General features: G+C 43.4%; 1 protein-coding gene across 1 annotated transcript in view; it reads right to left on the bottom strand.

Annotated features, from left to right (window-relative positions):
• The window catches only part of LOC124550893 (fibrous sheath CABYR-binding protein-like), a 114,195-nt gene that overhangs the window by 77,784 nt on the left and 20,264 nt on the right, over window positions 1-16,147 (bottom strand). Inside the window, exons 4-6 of the mRNA XM_047125669.1 lie at window positions 8,299-8,464; window positions 3,624-3,749; window positions 338-543 (exon numbers count right to left, since the gene is read on the bottom strand). Of these exons, the coding sequence (XP_046981625.1) occupies window positions 338-543; window positions 3,624-3,749; window positions 8,299-8,464 (498 nt within the window). The remainder of the gene's footprint in view (window positions 1-337; window positions 544-3,623; window positions 3,750-8,298; window positions 8,465-16,147) is intronic.

Here is a 16,147-nt window from a genome sequence, read left to right as displayed (position 1 = left end):
ATTTTAAACTTTAATATCAATCTGTCCGAAACTGGCAACATTCCAACTACTTCTTAACGAACAGGATTATTAACATAGTCGTTATCAGTTTTTTCACAAGAATTGACACACATTTTAACAGACTCAGCCTTGCTATTCCGATTTTTGAGAAAACAGCCTTCCATTTTATTAATCCAACAAATGTCACTGCAATCTGAGAGATACATTTAGAATCCCACCATGCAGCTTGGCTTCCGAAACATGTCGCACTCGACAAATCAAAGTTTAGCGACCAGTTATCGTCATCCAGCGAGGCATCGAAGCAGGCCATAAAGCGACTTTGCACACAGAGCATTACCACGACGGCAGCCTCCTGCCGCCTGCGCGCACCGGGCCGGGACCGTGGCCGGACGACAGCACGGTGTGGGCGCCGCTCCACCCTCTGCAGCCGCCGCACCGGCACCCGCTGGCCGTGGCCTGGCCGGTGGGGGTGCGGGTGCGTCTCCTGCAGCGGCTCCGGTGTCTCCGGCTCTGTCTCGCGCCACCACGGCTCTCTCCTGTGCCCTAAAACCAGAAGCGCCAACATGAATGGACATCACAGAATGAACTGCGCAGACTAGTGAGCACCACTACACTACACTCCCGGATATTAAAGATGCAACACCGTGCAGACGGCACCTGACAAATGGGATACATGGCTTTACGCGCAACTGGTTTCCAATCGTATTTAACAAACTGAATGCAAAATGCTGTGCCGAGTAGTCCGAACAATACTGAAATGAAAGAAAATTTTAGTTAATGGGGGGAGGGGGGAGGGGCAACATCAAGGGAGTCCCACAAGTTTCAAATCTAGGCCCACTCCTTTCCCTTACATACGCGAATGACCTTCCATTTAACATTCATCAAGCAGAATTGGTACTTTCTGTGCTCAATACTAGTGTTATAATAAACCCCATTAGAGAGAATGCAATACAAGAGATTGTTAATGATGTTTTTCAAAGAATTATTACGCAATTCTCTTAAAATGGACTCTCTCCAAATTTTAAGAAAACTTGCTATGCTCAGTTCTATATAACAAATCATATCAACAATTGACGTAGCACATGAACAAGAGTCCGTAAACAGAGTAGAATGCTGGAAACATCCCCCAGGCTGTGGCTAAGCCATGTCTCGTCAATATCCTTTCTTCCAGTATTGTTATTTCTGCAACGTCTTCAGGAGAGCTCCTGCGGATGGATCGTGAGTCTTGTTCAGGTAGCTCAGACAGTAGAGCACTTGCCCACAAAAGGCAAAGTTCCCAAGTTCTGGTCTCGATCCAGCACACAGTTTTAATCTGCCAGGAAGTTTCAGGGTGGAATGCTATTCATCGTTTGATATACATCATGATGAAAACGAACTGGAAGAAGCATATTACTGTGCTGCTCAATTAAGTTAAGCTATTTTGCTCTTTGTATAATTGGTAGTCCCAGAAACAAATAATTCAACTTCTTGACATATTTTGCTTAATTCCTTTTAATAATGTTTTATGGAATAATTTTCTGGGATATTTCAATATTTAGAAAGTACTGATTACACAAAAGCTAGCAAGAAGAAAAATATACTGCAATTTTAAGGTCAGCAGTGTAGACACAGGGTATGTGGAACACAGCCCATTTCTCCAAATACAGTGAAACTAATCGGAGTGACTTGCAAGCCAGAAAGCTGGGACGTGACGCGTACTGTGTGGAGACAGAGACGAAAGAATACTCTGCGATATCACCAGTGTGCTCACATCCTCATTTGCCTCGGGCCATGCACTCCAGCTGCAGCACACTCCAGTAACCGACAGTGCCGGGTAAGCACTGCATCACACCGCTGTTTTTGCTTCTCACTCTGACTAGAAAAACTTACATGCTCTGAACTATTGCTGTCACTCGCTAACATAATACTTTACACGTTTGCTTTATGCTGTCCGTAACAAACACTGCAATTGCTAAATACCCTCAACGTGCCTAACCTGAGATGTAAATCGACACTAAATACTACCCCGAAGCATGTGCCACAGACAGCTGCAGTAGAATGATGCTGTCGACTGGAGCAGCACACTGCTCTTTTCTACTGCGCACCGTAGCACCACCTGCCTTCTTACGTGTGCACAATTTTAGGAGACGCAAATGAACAATGCTTTACACAAACTAGGACCAGGAAAATCGTGCCATTTTAATACTATCATCAGTATTGACAGGTCTTCAGCCAATATGAAGTTTCTGAAAGATAACATTGTTCTATCACTGGCTCAGTTTTATAACTATATACTCAAAAAATGGAAAGTCCAGGACGGCATAATGGCAATATTATAAGAAGGACAGGTTGCTACTCATCACATAGCGGAGATGTTGAGTTGCAGATGGGCATTCTCGGCTAAAACCGAGAACCCAGAACTGGATAAAGAGGAAGATGTGCCAGCTAAGTCCCTAGCTTTTCTTACCATTGTTGGAAACATTTCCTTCAAAACAGCAAGAAGCTTAGTTATTTTCAGGTGAAAGTGAATTTCCGCCCAGTATCTAAGATTTCAGACCTGCTGGGATCAGTGAAGGATAATTTGTTATTGTGGAAGGCAAGAATTTATAAAATACCTTGCCAGTGTGGTACAGCCTATATAGGAGAAACACCACACACAGTGAAAGAACGTTGCACGGAACATAAACATTGCACTTGCTTCTGCAACTCAGCGAGTCTGCAGTTCCAGAACATTGTACCTCCAACAGACATTCAATGAAGTATGGCAAAACATTAATTTTGGTCACAGCAACAATCTTTTTGGGGCTCCATTATTAAAAAAATTCATTGAAATATACATTGCGGAAAATCTAATTAACCGTGACAGCAGCTACCAGCTGGATAATGCGTGGAGTCCCACCATCTCCGAGATTTGCTCCAGATGAAGATGCCAGAATACTCCACTGACTGCAGCTAGCAGCAACACCAGGTACAGCTGATCCTTGCAGTTCCACCACCGAGAGCACTGCTGCCGGGCAGTGCAGCTCTCCTGTCACCGTCACTCTGACGCACGCGCAGCAACAATATCAGCGCACTATGTAAGGTGGAGCAGATAATGTCACTAGTCTTCGATAGCTCACCTGAAGATGACTGCCACGTGTCCAGCTGAAATATCGTGGAGTGAAGTTTACAACGACCACTTGCAATCCTAATATCTCTTTGAACAATATCATAGTGTTATTTGATCTGTCCCAGTGAATATGAAGACAAAGCTACTAAAAATACCAGAACCGGTAATCGTCCAAAAATTTGCATTGTGACCCTGAAGCTGAATAAACACTCTTGTTAAAAATGAAAAATGGAACAGGGTTTTGTAAGACAAAATGTCATTTTGCACCACAAAATATATCAGGCCATTCCACAAAACTACCTATAACTTTCACAATTTTAACATGCCTACTTCTTTTCAGCTAACCATCACATAATTTGCGACCAACAATGCTGGTTACATCATTGTAGGTTAATCAATTTTTCCATCATGCGAAGGACAGAGTGAGTTAGTAAGCAGAAGTCTGATTTGTAATGCTCGACACCACAGATTATAAATTATAAACGGCACTAATGCATCTCAGAATTCCTTACAAACACTTGATACCAGTACATACCATGAATTCTGTTTGGCCGGTGCCTGTGGGAATTGATATTTAACCTCTGCAGTGGCACAATTATGCGCCTTATGGGAAACCCACGAACCATGGGCAGAACAGAAGCTGTCTGCATTTGTTTCTTTGCTGAAACATAAGAATGGAGAGAAATACATGTACATACATTTTGCTGTTAAGTAAAAACTATAAAACAAATGACTAGTTCTGAGAAAACCTTCAGACTATTTGTGTACTTCTCCTCCTTTAAAAAACTCAAACAATAAATTACTTTGAGTACATAGTTTTCACAATCAAAATCAGACACAACTGTCACAGTAAACCATGAATTTGCAATGAAATGCTTCTGTGTAGCCTAAAACTGAAAAGTCATTACCAGGTCTAATTTGTAGAAGCATCCCACAAAATCCACCTATAATGTATTCCACTATATAATAGAAAGTAACTATGTTTCCAAAGAAAGTACTGATATACCATCAGCTAAAGTAACAGAACACTTACCAGGGGTCAGCGGACAAACAAGTGTCAGCTATAAGGTTGTTACAAATGAAGAGTGGAAGTGGAACACATTTTAAGTGTAATTTTTTCACAAAATGCATTTTCAGTGTTGTGTTCTCAGTACGCTGTTGCATGTCTCTAGGCTTGGGGAAAATGTTTCAAATGTTTGTTACTGGATGGAGCCCAACAGTGCTTCCCAATGGAATTCTAAGTGCTATCTATCAAGGTCTCCTCCATTTAGCCTGGGATGGTTTGAAGAGATAACACACAAGTTCTTGGTGAGAACGCACAGCTTTTTAATCTGTGGTAAAGATTTTGGAATTATAGAGAAATGAAGAAAAGTAAGAAGGCATTTGCTGCGCAATATTTACACAATATTGTTGCATCAGCTAAAGTTGTGAACCCATTCCACGCAATTCCAATGCTTACAACAATTTTATTTTAAATATGCTGCTGGAAGACTGTTCTCGATGCAGGTGTGAAATATCTCCAAGTGCAGTATGATCAAAGTGTCTCATACTCACCCATCTCAAACAGCTTGATAAAAGACCTTTATGTTGCCTTTTCTTCCTCAACAGCACATGGTGTTCTACAGTACCAGTGACTCCAAGAATGGAGTAGTGTAAGAAGCAGAAGTCAATACTAGGGGATTTTTTCCTTGAATTGAATTATATGATTCTAGTCTAAAAAAATTAAAAGAAATGTGAAATGGGATTTGTTGACTACAGTTCTATTAGTTAAAATATTGCTATTTCTTTCTCTGTGTTATCACAAATGAAACTTTCTGCCCCTGTATTAATGGTATTTTAAACAAAAACTTTCTTATTTGTACTTAGAGCCAGTCAGTTTCCTGGTACAGCACCTACAACGTTCTTAATAAATTACTTATTTTTTCATTTGTCTCACTATCTTTGCAGTTCTGAGGTGGGCATTGTTATTCTGTGGTATCAGAATATCTTCTCAATTTCTTTGTATACATATAGTTACGTACAAAAAGATATGCATTGCTTATTTGATTCTGCTGATAAATGTGAGATTCAGCACTTGAAACCTTTTACATTCCCATTCTTCAAATTATTTGCACTATATGGCACTACTGACATGTGACAGTACTATTCTAAAATTTGTCATTTGTTGCTGTTAATGCAATGGCAGCTCAGAAGTTTCAGAATTATTTCGTTTACAGTAAATATTTGAAAATGATGTATTGTGAAAAATGGAAATTTCACAGGAGGTTTTTCATAGGATTTCCCTTCCCCCCCCCCCCCCCCCTTCCCAAGTAAAGACCTAACTCAAAGGCATGTGTCTAATAGCTTTGTTTACATTCAGAAAGGACTATTTACAACTGCTATGCAGAATTTTACTCTGGTCAGCAACCAATTGCATAAAAGTCCACCAGCTTCAATTGTCGTTTCAAAATAATAATAATAATAATGATAATAATGGCATTTGACTTCCTGTGAGATGTAGCCACCCTCACATTTAAGACTGCTGCAGATTCGGTTTTCCATAAACATTTAGCTGTGAAAAAGATCCATCAGCACTGGATTCCCCACAATGTGGCTGTAGCCCAGAAATAAGCTCATGTCAGTTTGTGGAAGAAAATACTCAAAAAAATTGAGCAAGGAAATGTAAAATACATGTAACAGACCGTAAACTCTGAAATGTTTCTATGAGCTGTAAACTGGGCAGCAATCACCTGCCTGGGTGTACCGAGATGACTAGTGGTTCATTCACAAAGCACTTCTGAGAAATTGACTTCTGTTTCTTCGGCTACACTCCATACATTTAGACCATTGCTTTCGAGTGTTGAACTGTTAATGCTGAAGAGAGACAATAATTTGTTTGAAGAAAGTCAATCACAAAATCTGGAGAAAATACTAAAAAGTTAACATTCTTCACCACTGCAATGACAGCTGTCACAAAAACAGTTGATTATTTGATGGAAAGAAACATCTAATGTCCTGTGTCCCTTATTTATTACAAAATGACTTTTTTTTGTTCCCGTATATCAAAAATGTGTATCTTAAAGTCTTTTATATTTTCAAAAAAAAATTGTCGGGTTTGCGTACACTGCAGATGATTAAAATTTGATGATTAGTTTCTGTTGAGTAAGCAAATTAGGCATCGTGTTGATAATGTATGTGATTTAGACTATTATAAATATCTTTTTTAACTTAAATTTTAAGAAATCTAAATTTGATCACTTTTGTATTTCTGACAATGTCTGATATAACTAAAAATGGGTAGATGGCCATTTTCTTCACCCTGAGAAGTTGTTAAATTCTTCCGAAACAACGCTCTTGAGGTACCAGTGTCAACAATGGAAAAATTATTTCCATAACGTATTATTCCATGAGCAAGTGTGTGAACTTTAAAGTTAAACACTTTCAGAAACACCAGAACAATAAAAAAGTTTTTGTTACACTTTTTTTGGTAAGACTCGAAAGGGGAGGCCTCCCTAAGCATGCAACGGGTGGTACAGTCACAGTCAAATAGTTATCTTTTCCCTTTGTGGAACATCTATAGTAACAAATGAAAGGGGAGGAGGGCAGACGGTTTTGGCAATAAGGGATGGGACACTTTATTGGACCAACTCAAACTTCCAGTCTGTCACTGTTTACTCACTCCCTTTACCCTGCACAGCCTCTAACACTAATCCCAGAGCCAGGAGACTGAAACTGTATGGGGGGGGGGGGGGGGGGGGGGGGAGAAGCTAGTTTTGAACAATGGCTTTGTCAAAAAGCTCATCAATAATGCCTCCAATACTGTTAATGGACCAATCGAATGCACAATGCCTGAATTACAGCCAGATATCATTTCAGAATCAGAGACATGGTACTGCATCTGCCATTAAAGTATTTTGGATGCAAATTATTTTTCAGTTTCTCAAAAATATCTCCTCTTAAAATTTAAACACTTTTACAGCATTCAAATCAATTATCTAAACATTCCTTACACTCAGATGGTACCTAAAAAACGGCCTGGAAGGATTCAGCAACTTATTCGGGTGGTGACAATCACTGTACATAAATTTGTTGTTTAACATAAAGAGAACAAAAAGAAGTTATCAGCAAATAGGCAATCAATCAGGTGAATACAGACAATGAGACAACACAATGAAAGAGGGCTTGTAGAGTACAGATGCAGAACTCAGTATTTTTCTCCCTCAGTCAGTCAGTCAGTCGTTTGGCACATTTAGTGACGGGTCGCAATGTTACACTGACGAACGATGTGACATTTTAGATTATTTTTCATGATTTTGTGAACAACATTCACCTTTAACTGCTCTTTGATTCTCTAATGCAATGCTAGCGACATGTACTCAGTTTCCTGCTCATGCAAATAAATTGAAATTTCATCTCCTATTGTAATCTTATAAGACAGATTACACTAACTGATATGAGCCCAGTTTTGATCTTTGGTAAAACTGTGTGGACTGTGTCAAGAAGAGAGCCATCTCACAGCTAAACATTCACACAAAATTAACTGTACTGCGGCTGTCACCTGCCCCTCACGGTAAGTCACCCACTGGTCTTCTTTGATCGTGTTGAGCACAGTACCACTATTTTTTATTTGGAATGATAAAGAATTATGGCCAGTGCCCACAAAGTTTGTCATCGACAGAATCACAAGTGTTAAAAATTTCAGCAAAACTGTTACAGAAAGTCTTTTCTGTAGGGGACTGATCACTGAAAGTTGGACTAAGCGAACAGAGGCACTGTTGTCAAGGTATACCTTTATACAAAGTCATACAAATCATAAAAAAATCTTCAACAGCATTTCTTTAAATACTCACGAAAATTATATCGAGAAAACTAATGAAGTACGAGATGGAATTAGAGGTCGGTAGTTCCCCACGACAGGCAAAATGTGTAAAACTGCCAATAAACATGTATACAAGTGAAAGTGTCTCACTTTGACGCATTTGTATCAGCAGTATTATACATTTCCTCTTTTGAGGTTAAGTGGTTGTGGCAGTTCTGCCTAGGAGTTTATTAAATTTCTGAACTGCCGTTGTTTTAACAATAATGAATGACAAATTCTAGGGCAACAGTAAAGCCACACCTCAGTAGCCACCATTTGAAAAACCGTAAATGGTACCTTCATAACCTTCATATAAAGAGTGTGGGGGCAGACCTCGCAGCACACAGCAACACTTAGCACGGCAGCGACTCACCCTGGATCTGCGGCTGCTCGGGGACGACATTTTCTTCATTCTGCTCACTGTTCTCGGCCTCGCAGCTGTACGACAGGGCTTCACCGATCAACGCACTCTGGCCCGCGAGGCCGTCTATCGAGCCCTTCAGCTTCCTCAGCATTGTGCACAGGCGCTTGGTGTACTCCTGTCGACAGACAGCCTATGCGGTGAGGAATTGTAGGAATTCTCCCCCCTCCTGCCACAACCTTTTTGTTTCCTAAATCTGTCAAACTTTACGTTTATGGAAACTAACAAAGAGATAGAGGGGCTGGCCAGTACTTACCTCAGCTCAGTACAGCCGATAGATAACACGAAACAGAACAGAAAATTTACATTCCTAGCTTTCGGAACTATGTTCCTTCATCAGAGAGGAGAGGGGGGGGGGGGGGGGGGGGGGGGGGAGGGGAAGAAGGGAAAGTGGATTTAGTTACTCACAACCCAGGGAAAGATAAACAGGGAGGGTAGCAAGGATGGAGGCATGGTTGTCAGAGGGAAGCCAAAGACATTCTACTGTTAAGTACTGTGCCAGCTTCAAACCAAAGAGGATGCATACAGAAGTAAAGAGGTATATAGTATAAAGATAAACACAACTATGTAGGATGAAAGGATGCGTGAATGGCTAAAGAGGAGAGGGAAAAAGAAGAAGACTGAAGAGTAAATGGGAGTGAGGTTGGTTAACGTAGGTTCAGTCCAGGGGGATGGCGGGATGAAAGGATGTGTTGGAGTGCAAGTTCCCATCTCCGCAGTTCCGAGGGACTGGTGTTGGGTGGGAGAAGCCAAATGGCACATACGTTGCAGCAGGTTCCTAGGTCCATAGAATTACACTGGACGGCATGCTCTGCTACTGGGTATTGGACATCTCCTAGGCGGACAGTTCGTCTGTAACCGTTCATGCGCTCAGCCACTTTAGTTGTCGTCATACCGATGTAAAAGGCTGTGCAGTGCAGGTATGTCAGCTGATAATTGACATGTGTTGTTTCACATGTGGCCCTGCCTTGAATTGTGTATGTTTTACCAGTAGTGGGGCTGCAGCAGGTGGTTGTGGGGGGATGCATGGGGCAGGTTTTGCAGCGGGGTCGGTTACAGGAGTAGGAATCGCTGGGTAGAGAAGGTGGTCTGGGAACATTGTAGGGTTTGACAAGGATGTTATGGAGGTTAGGGGGCCAACAAAAGGCAACTCTGGGTGGTGTGGGGAGAATTTTGTCAAGGGATGATCTCATTTCAGGGCTTGACTTGAGAAAGTCATATCCTTGGCGGAGTAATTTGTTGATGTATTCGAGGCCAGGATAACATTGGGTGACAAGGGGGATGCTTCTGTGTGGTCTGGGGGTAGGAACATTGTTGTTGGACGGGGAGGAATGTATTGCTCGGGAGATCTGTTTGTGGACAAGGTCTGCAGGATAGTTGTGGGAGAGGAAAGCACTGGTCAGGTTATTGGTGTAATTGTTGAGGGATTCGTCACTGGAGCAGATACATTTGCCACAAATACCTAGGCTGTAGGGAAGGGAGCGTTTGATGTGGCACGGATGGCAGCTATCAAAGTGAAGGTACTGTTGTTTGTTTGTGGGTTTGATGTGGACAGAGGTGTGAATGTGAGCTTCAACAAGATGAAGGTCAACGTCCAGGAAGATGGCTTGGGTTTTGAAGAACAACAATGTTCCTACCCTCAGACCACACAGAAGCATTCCCCTTCTCACCCAATATTATCCTGGCCTCAAATACATCAACCAAGGGATATGACTTTCTCAAGTCAAGCCCTGAAATGAGATCATCCCTTGACAATATTCTCCCCACACCACCCAGAGTTGCCTTTTGTCACCCCCCTAACCTCCATAACATCCTTGTCAAACCGTACAATGTTCCCAGACCACTTCTCTACCCAACGGTTCCTATCCCTGTAACCGACACCGCTGCAAAACCTGCCCCCATGCATCCCCCCCCACAACCACCTACTCCAGCCCCACTACTGGTAAAACATACACAATTCAAGGCAGGGCCACATGTGAAACAACACGTCATTTATCAGCTGAGATGCCTGCACTGCATAGCCTTTTACATCGATATGACGATAACTAAACTGGCTGAGCACATGAACGGGCACAGACGAACTGTCCGCCTAGGAGATGTCCAATACCCAGTAGCAGAGCATGCTGTCCAGCATAATTCTATGGACCTAGGAACCTGCTACAACGTACGTGCCATTTGGCTTCTCCCACCCAACACCAGTCCCTCGGAACTGCGGAGATGGGAACTTGCACTCCAACATATCCTTTCATCCCGCCATCCCCCTGGACTGAACCTACGTTAACCAACCTCACTTCCATTTACTCTTCAGTCTTCTTCTTTGTCCCTCTCCTCTTTAGCCATTCACGCATCTTTTCATCCTACATAGTTGTGTTTATCTTTATACTATATACCTCTTTACTTCTGTATGCATCCTCTTTGGTTTGAAGCTGGCACAGTACTTATCAGTAGAATATCTTTGGCTTCACTCTGACAACCATGCCTCCATCCTTGCTACCCTCCCTGTTTACCTTTCCCTGGGTTGTAAGTAACTAAATCCACTTTCCCTTCTTCCCCTCCCCCCCCCCCCCCCCCCCCTCTCCTCTCTGATGAAGGAACATAGTTCCGAAAGCTAGGAATGTAAATTTTCTGTTCTGTTTTGTGTTATCTATTGCCTGTACTGAGCTGAGGTAAGTACTAGCCAGCCCCTCTATCTCTTTGTTAGTATTTGTTTCACATCTTTATATGAGATTTTCCATTAATCGTTCATGGAAACTGATCGCTAAAACAAAGTCTCTGGAGGAGATATGGCAAATAGGCTCTCTCTGATTTTCTTCAAACTTTTAACACTAGAGACAGTGCTGGAATATCAATTTCCTAAGGTGATATGACACAACTCTTTAAAAAAGTCTAAAAGGTTTGTTTCCGAGCTTCCAAGATATCTGAGCGCTGTCAAGTACAAAATATTTGGAGTGTCTTAACAGTGAGTGAGTGGCAGAAGTCTCGTATTTGTTCAGTCGCTGGTCCAGTTTACATTTAGAAAATGAGAGTATTCACAATAAATTAAAATTCTGTAAAAAATGTGCAATATCAATAAGAAAGTCTTATTTCTATTGATTGAACAGCATTACTGAAGTGCAGATTTTTTTAATTTAATAATACAAACTTTTCACACATCTGTATCACATTTTAGTTTATTTTGACATGGTTTGAAATTAAACATAAAGACTGAGGAAAACTTGAACAATGTAACCATTCAGGTGAAACAGTAGACATGTATGCTGTCATATCAATGTGTGTATTTGTTGCTCTCAGACTTTCTTGTATGAAGCAGTTTATGCCTTTTGGCACCATGTTCTGTAACTTGTTATGGTTAATAAAGTGTGTGGTTCCAGAAGGGCCAACTCAGCTTGAAACTGGTAACCACTGCAGCAATAAATTGTATGTACAGTCAACTGAAAAAGACAAAATAAAAATTTATGATATTTCCCTCAATATCGTACGGTTGTGGGCCTACTGTTCCAAAGCAGCATTCCTCAAATCAGCAAACATAAAAACATTTTATATTTATTAAAAAATTCGGATTCTGTATTTGATAACTAACATTTCCATTTGGCAACAAATACAGAATTTAAACAAAATCAAATAAAAAAGTGCCACTAGTGAGAATCAAACCAGTGACTTCATGATTATGAGACACTTACTGTGTACACTTAACTATCACTGATTCTGTAATCTTGCCAGGTGATTTTTATTCAATTTCTTTTGAGAATAGCATGTACTGCCTAAGAAAACTGATGTCTGGCCACTGACCAAGTATGGTAGGCTGGTTGGTTTAAAAGAGGGGAAGGGGGGAAGGGGGACGGGGTGTAAGGGACCAAACTGCAAGGCCATCGGTCCCTTGTTCCCAGTGAAATATTTACTCAAGGGAAAGAAGAAAAGAAAGGAGGTGTACAGCACAATAACAGGAGAAAGGAAGAACCAGAAGAACAAAAGGAGGACAACCAACACTACTATGGACAAAACAGGAAAAGACAACCACACATAAGCAAGAAACAGGTAAAAAAAAGAGCAGATGACCGTGGCTGTCCGACCATGAGAACAAAAAGGAAAAACCAGCCACTCTGCAACACATTAAAACATCCATCCTAAAAGCATTAGAGTGGAGAACACAATGGGACAAAGGACATGCACTAGACCTTATATAGAATGATAAAACCCACAGTCGAGTATAAAATGTAAAACTAAATTAGCCGATGAGGCGCTGTCACCTAAAATTAATGGCAACAAGTCCGGTAACTGAAGAGCCCATAGCAGGGCAACCAAGAAGGACAGCTCACCAAGATATGGGCCACTGTCAGCCAGGCGCCGCACCAACACTGAGATGGGTCATCACAGCGCAGGAGGTAGCCGTGTGTCACCCAAGTGTGGCCAATGCGAAAGTGGCAGAGAACCACAGAGTCCCTGGAAGAGGCCCGCATGGAGGTCTGCCACACATTGGTGGTCTCCTTAATGGCACACAGTTTGTTGTGCTTGCTGAGGTTATGCCATTTTGTTTCCCAAAGCCACAAAACCTTGTGGCGTAGCACTGAACGCAGGTCAGTTGCAGAGAAGCCGATCTCCATAAGTGGTTTCCGCATAGCCTGTTTGGCCAGCCTGTCGGCAAGTTCTTTGCCTGGATTTCTGACATGACCTGGGGTCCAGACAAACACCACTGAACGACTGGACTGTTCCAGGGTGTAGATGGTCTCCTGGATGGTCGCTACCAAAGGATGACATGGATAGCACTGGGCAATAGCTTGTAAGCTGCTCAAGGAGTCAGTAGACAGAAGAAACAACTACCCAGGGCACGAACGGATGTGCTCGTGATATAACCACCAACTCAGCAGTGAAAACACTGTAGCCATCGAGCAAGGAATGCTGTTCGATATGCCTTCAATGGACATATGCGAAGCTGACGTGACCATCAGCCATCAAACCCTCAGTGAAAACCACTTCGTGGCCTAGGTAACATGTCAAGAATCAAGAGGAAATGGCAGCGGAGAGCCGCGGGGTTAACCGAGTCCTTAGAGCCACGTGAAAGGTCCAGGCGAAGCCGCAGCCTAGGTGTACACCATGAATGTGTATGTGAATGGACCTCAAACATAGGTGGTAAAGGCAGGGACTCCAGTTCGGAAAGAAGGGATCAGACACAAACTGCAATTTGAGGCCCTGACCCGGGCTGCCAATGCGGGAGATGAACCGCCGTGGGTGGGGAAAAGGAGACGGTGATTCGGATGCGCAGGAGAACTACAAACGTGTGCAATGTAACTGGCCAGCAGTTGTGCACGCCTAACCTGCAACGGAGGGACTCCGGCCTCCCCAAGGACACTGGCCACCGGACTCGTCCTAAAAGCTCCTGTCACTAGGCGAACGCCACAGTGGTACACTGAGTCAAATAAATGCAACGCTGAGAGAGCCGCCAAACCATAAACCAGACTCCCATAGTCAAGGCGGGATTGAACATGGGGCTCTGTAGAGCTGCAGCAGCATAGAGTGACCTGCACCCCAGTTGGTGTTCCTCAGGCAGCAGAGGGCACTGAGGTGCTGGCAGCACTTCCACTTAAGCTGACGAAGGTGAGGAAGTCAAGTCAATCAGGCATCGAAAAAAGTCCTAAGAATCGATATGTCTCCACTACAGTGGGTGGATCATCATTCAGGTAAAGTTCGACGCTGACAGAAGTGCATAACACACGACTTTGGGGCCAAAAACTGGAAACTGTGAGCTAAGCCCATGACTACGCCATGTGGATGGCTCCCTGTACGCACTGCTCAGCAAAGGACCCCATTCCCCTGGATATGGGGGGAACTATGGGAGGCACCAACTTGGACATGGAAAGTATGAAGCGACAGGAAATTTTGGATAAAAATCGGGGCACTTTTCGTAAATCAAAAAAGATGGCAACCAGGTGTTGGTACCTGGAAAAGGCTGTTCGGATGACAGACTTGAGGGACACAAGATTACGAGTGGTAGAGCGACCCTAGTGGAAGCCGCCCTGACATGGAGCCAGTAGGCCACATGACTCCAAGACCCAAAACAACTGCTGACACACCATACATTCCAGCAGCTTATGAAGAACGTTGGTGAGGCTGATGGGCTGATAGCGATCCACATCAAGAGGGTTTTTACCGGGTTTGAGCACCAGAATGATGGTGCTCTCCCGCCATTGCGATGGAAAGATGCCATCACACCAGATCTGGTTGAAGATACTAAGGACATGTAGTCAGATGAGAGATGTTCAATCATCTGACTGTGGATCAGATCTGGCCCAGGAGCTGTCGGGGCAACGTGCAAGGGCACTGAGGGGCACCCACTCTATAAATGGGGCGTTATTGGATTCACTGTGGCGTGTAGTGAATGAGAGGACTTTCCCCTCTAGCCGTTGTTTGAGAGTGCGAAAGGCTGGGGGTAGTTCTCCAATGCAGAGGCTCGAGCATAGAGGTCTAAAAAGTGCTCGGCAATCGCGTTTGCATCAGTAGATAACATGCCATTTATGTTAACACCAGGAACACCTGTTGGGGTCTGGTACCCAAAACCACATTTGATCTTTGCCCAGACTTGGGAAGGTGACGTATGGCACCCAATGGTTGAGACATCTCTCTCCCAACACTCCTGCTTCCGTGGTTTGGTAAGTTGGCGAACACGGGCATGGAGCGTGTTAAAGGCTGTGAGGTGCTCCAGGGTAGGGTGCTGCTTATGCCACTGTAGAACTCGCAAAACTCCTTAATTGCTTCAGTGACTTCCGACGACCACTAAGGGACTGCCTTTCACCAGAGGCACCCTAAAGAGCGAGGGATCATGTTTTCTGCCACAAAAACGACTGTTATAGTCACCTGCTCAACCATCACATCGATGTTACCATGTGGGGGAGATTCAACGGTGACAGCAGAGGTTAAAGTTTCCCAGTCCACCTTATTTAAAGCCGATCTGGGAAGGCGTCCATGGGCTTGACACCGGGATAGTAACATGAAGATGGGGAAGTGCTCACTACCACACAGGTCGTCATGTGCTCTCCAGTGGATGGATGGGGAAGTCCTGGGTTGTAAACTGATAAATCAACGGCCGAGTAGCTACCATGAGCCACACTGAAATGTGTGGCGGCCCCAGTATTTAAGAGGCAGAGGTCGAACTGAGACAGTAAAGTTTCAACATCTCTGCCTCAGCCAGTAGGCACGGTGTCACACTATAAGAGGTTATGGGCATTAAAATCTCCCGAAAGTACAAAAGGTTTAGGGAGTTGATCAATCAGTGCAGTTAATACATTCAGGGATACTCCACCATCTGGAGGAAGATATACATTGCAGACAGTTATTTCCTGCATCGTCCTTACTCTGTAAGCCACAGCTCCAAGAGGGGTTTGAAGGGGCACAGTTTCAAAATCAAATGGTTCAAATGGTTCTGAGCACTATGGGACTTAACTTCTAAGGTCATCAGACCCCTAGAACTTAGAACTACTTAAACCTAACTAACCTAAGGACATCACACATATCCATGCCCAAGGCAGGACTCGAACCTGTGACCGTAGCGGTCGCGCGGTTCCAGATCGTGGCATGTAGAACTGCTAGGCCACCCCGGACGGTGGCGCAGTTTCACTACAAACTGAGTTTAGGACATATATGCAAACTCCACCTGACACTCTATTATAGTCGCTACAGTTCCTGTAGTATCCCTTATAGCTGTGGGGGGCAGGGGTCCGTATTTCCAGGAACCAGGTTTCCTGGAGGGCAATGCGGAAAGCAGATCTTGAGCTTAACAGTTGCCGTAGCTCAGCCAGGCAGTGGAAAA

Source organism: Schistocerca americana, chromosome 9 (genome assembly GCF_021461395.2).
Source record: "Schistocerca americana isolate TAMUIC-IGC-003095 chromosome 9, iqSchAmer2.1, whole genome shotgun sequence".
Lineage (NCBI taxonomy): Eukaryota > Metazoa > Arthropoda > Insecta > Orthoptera > Acrididae > Schistocerca > Schistocerca americana.
This window is presented reverse-complemented; position numbering and strand designations above follow the sequence as displayed.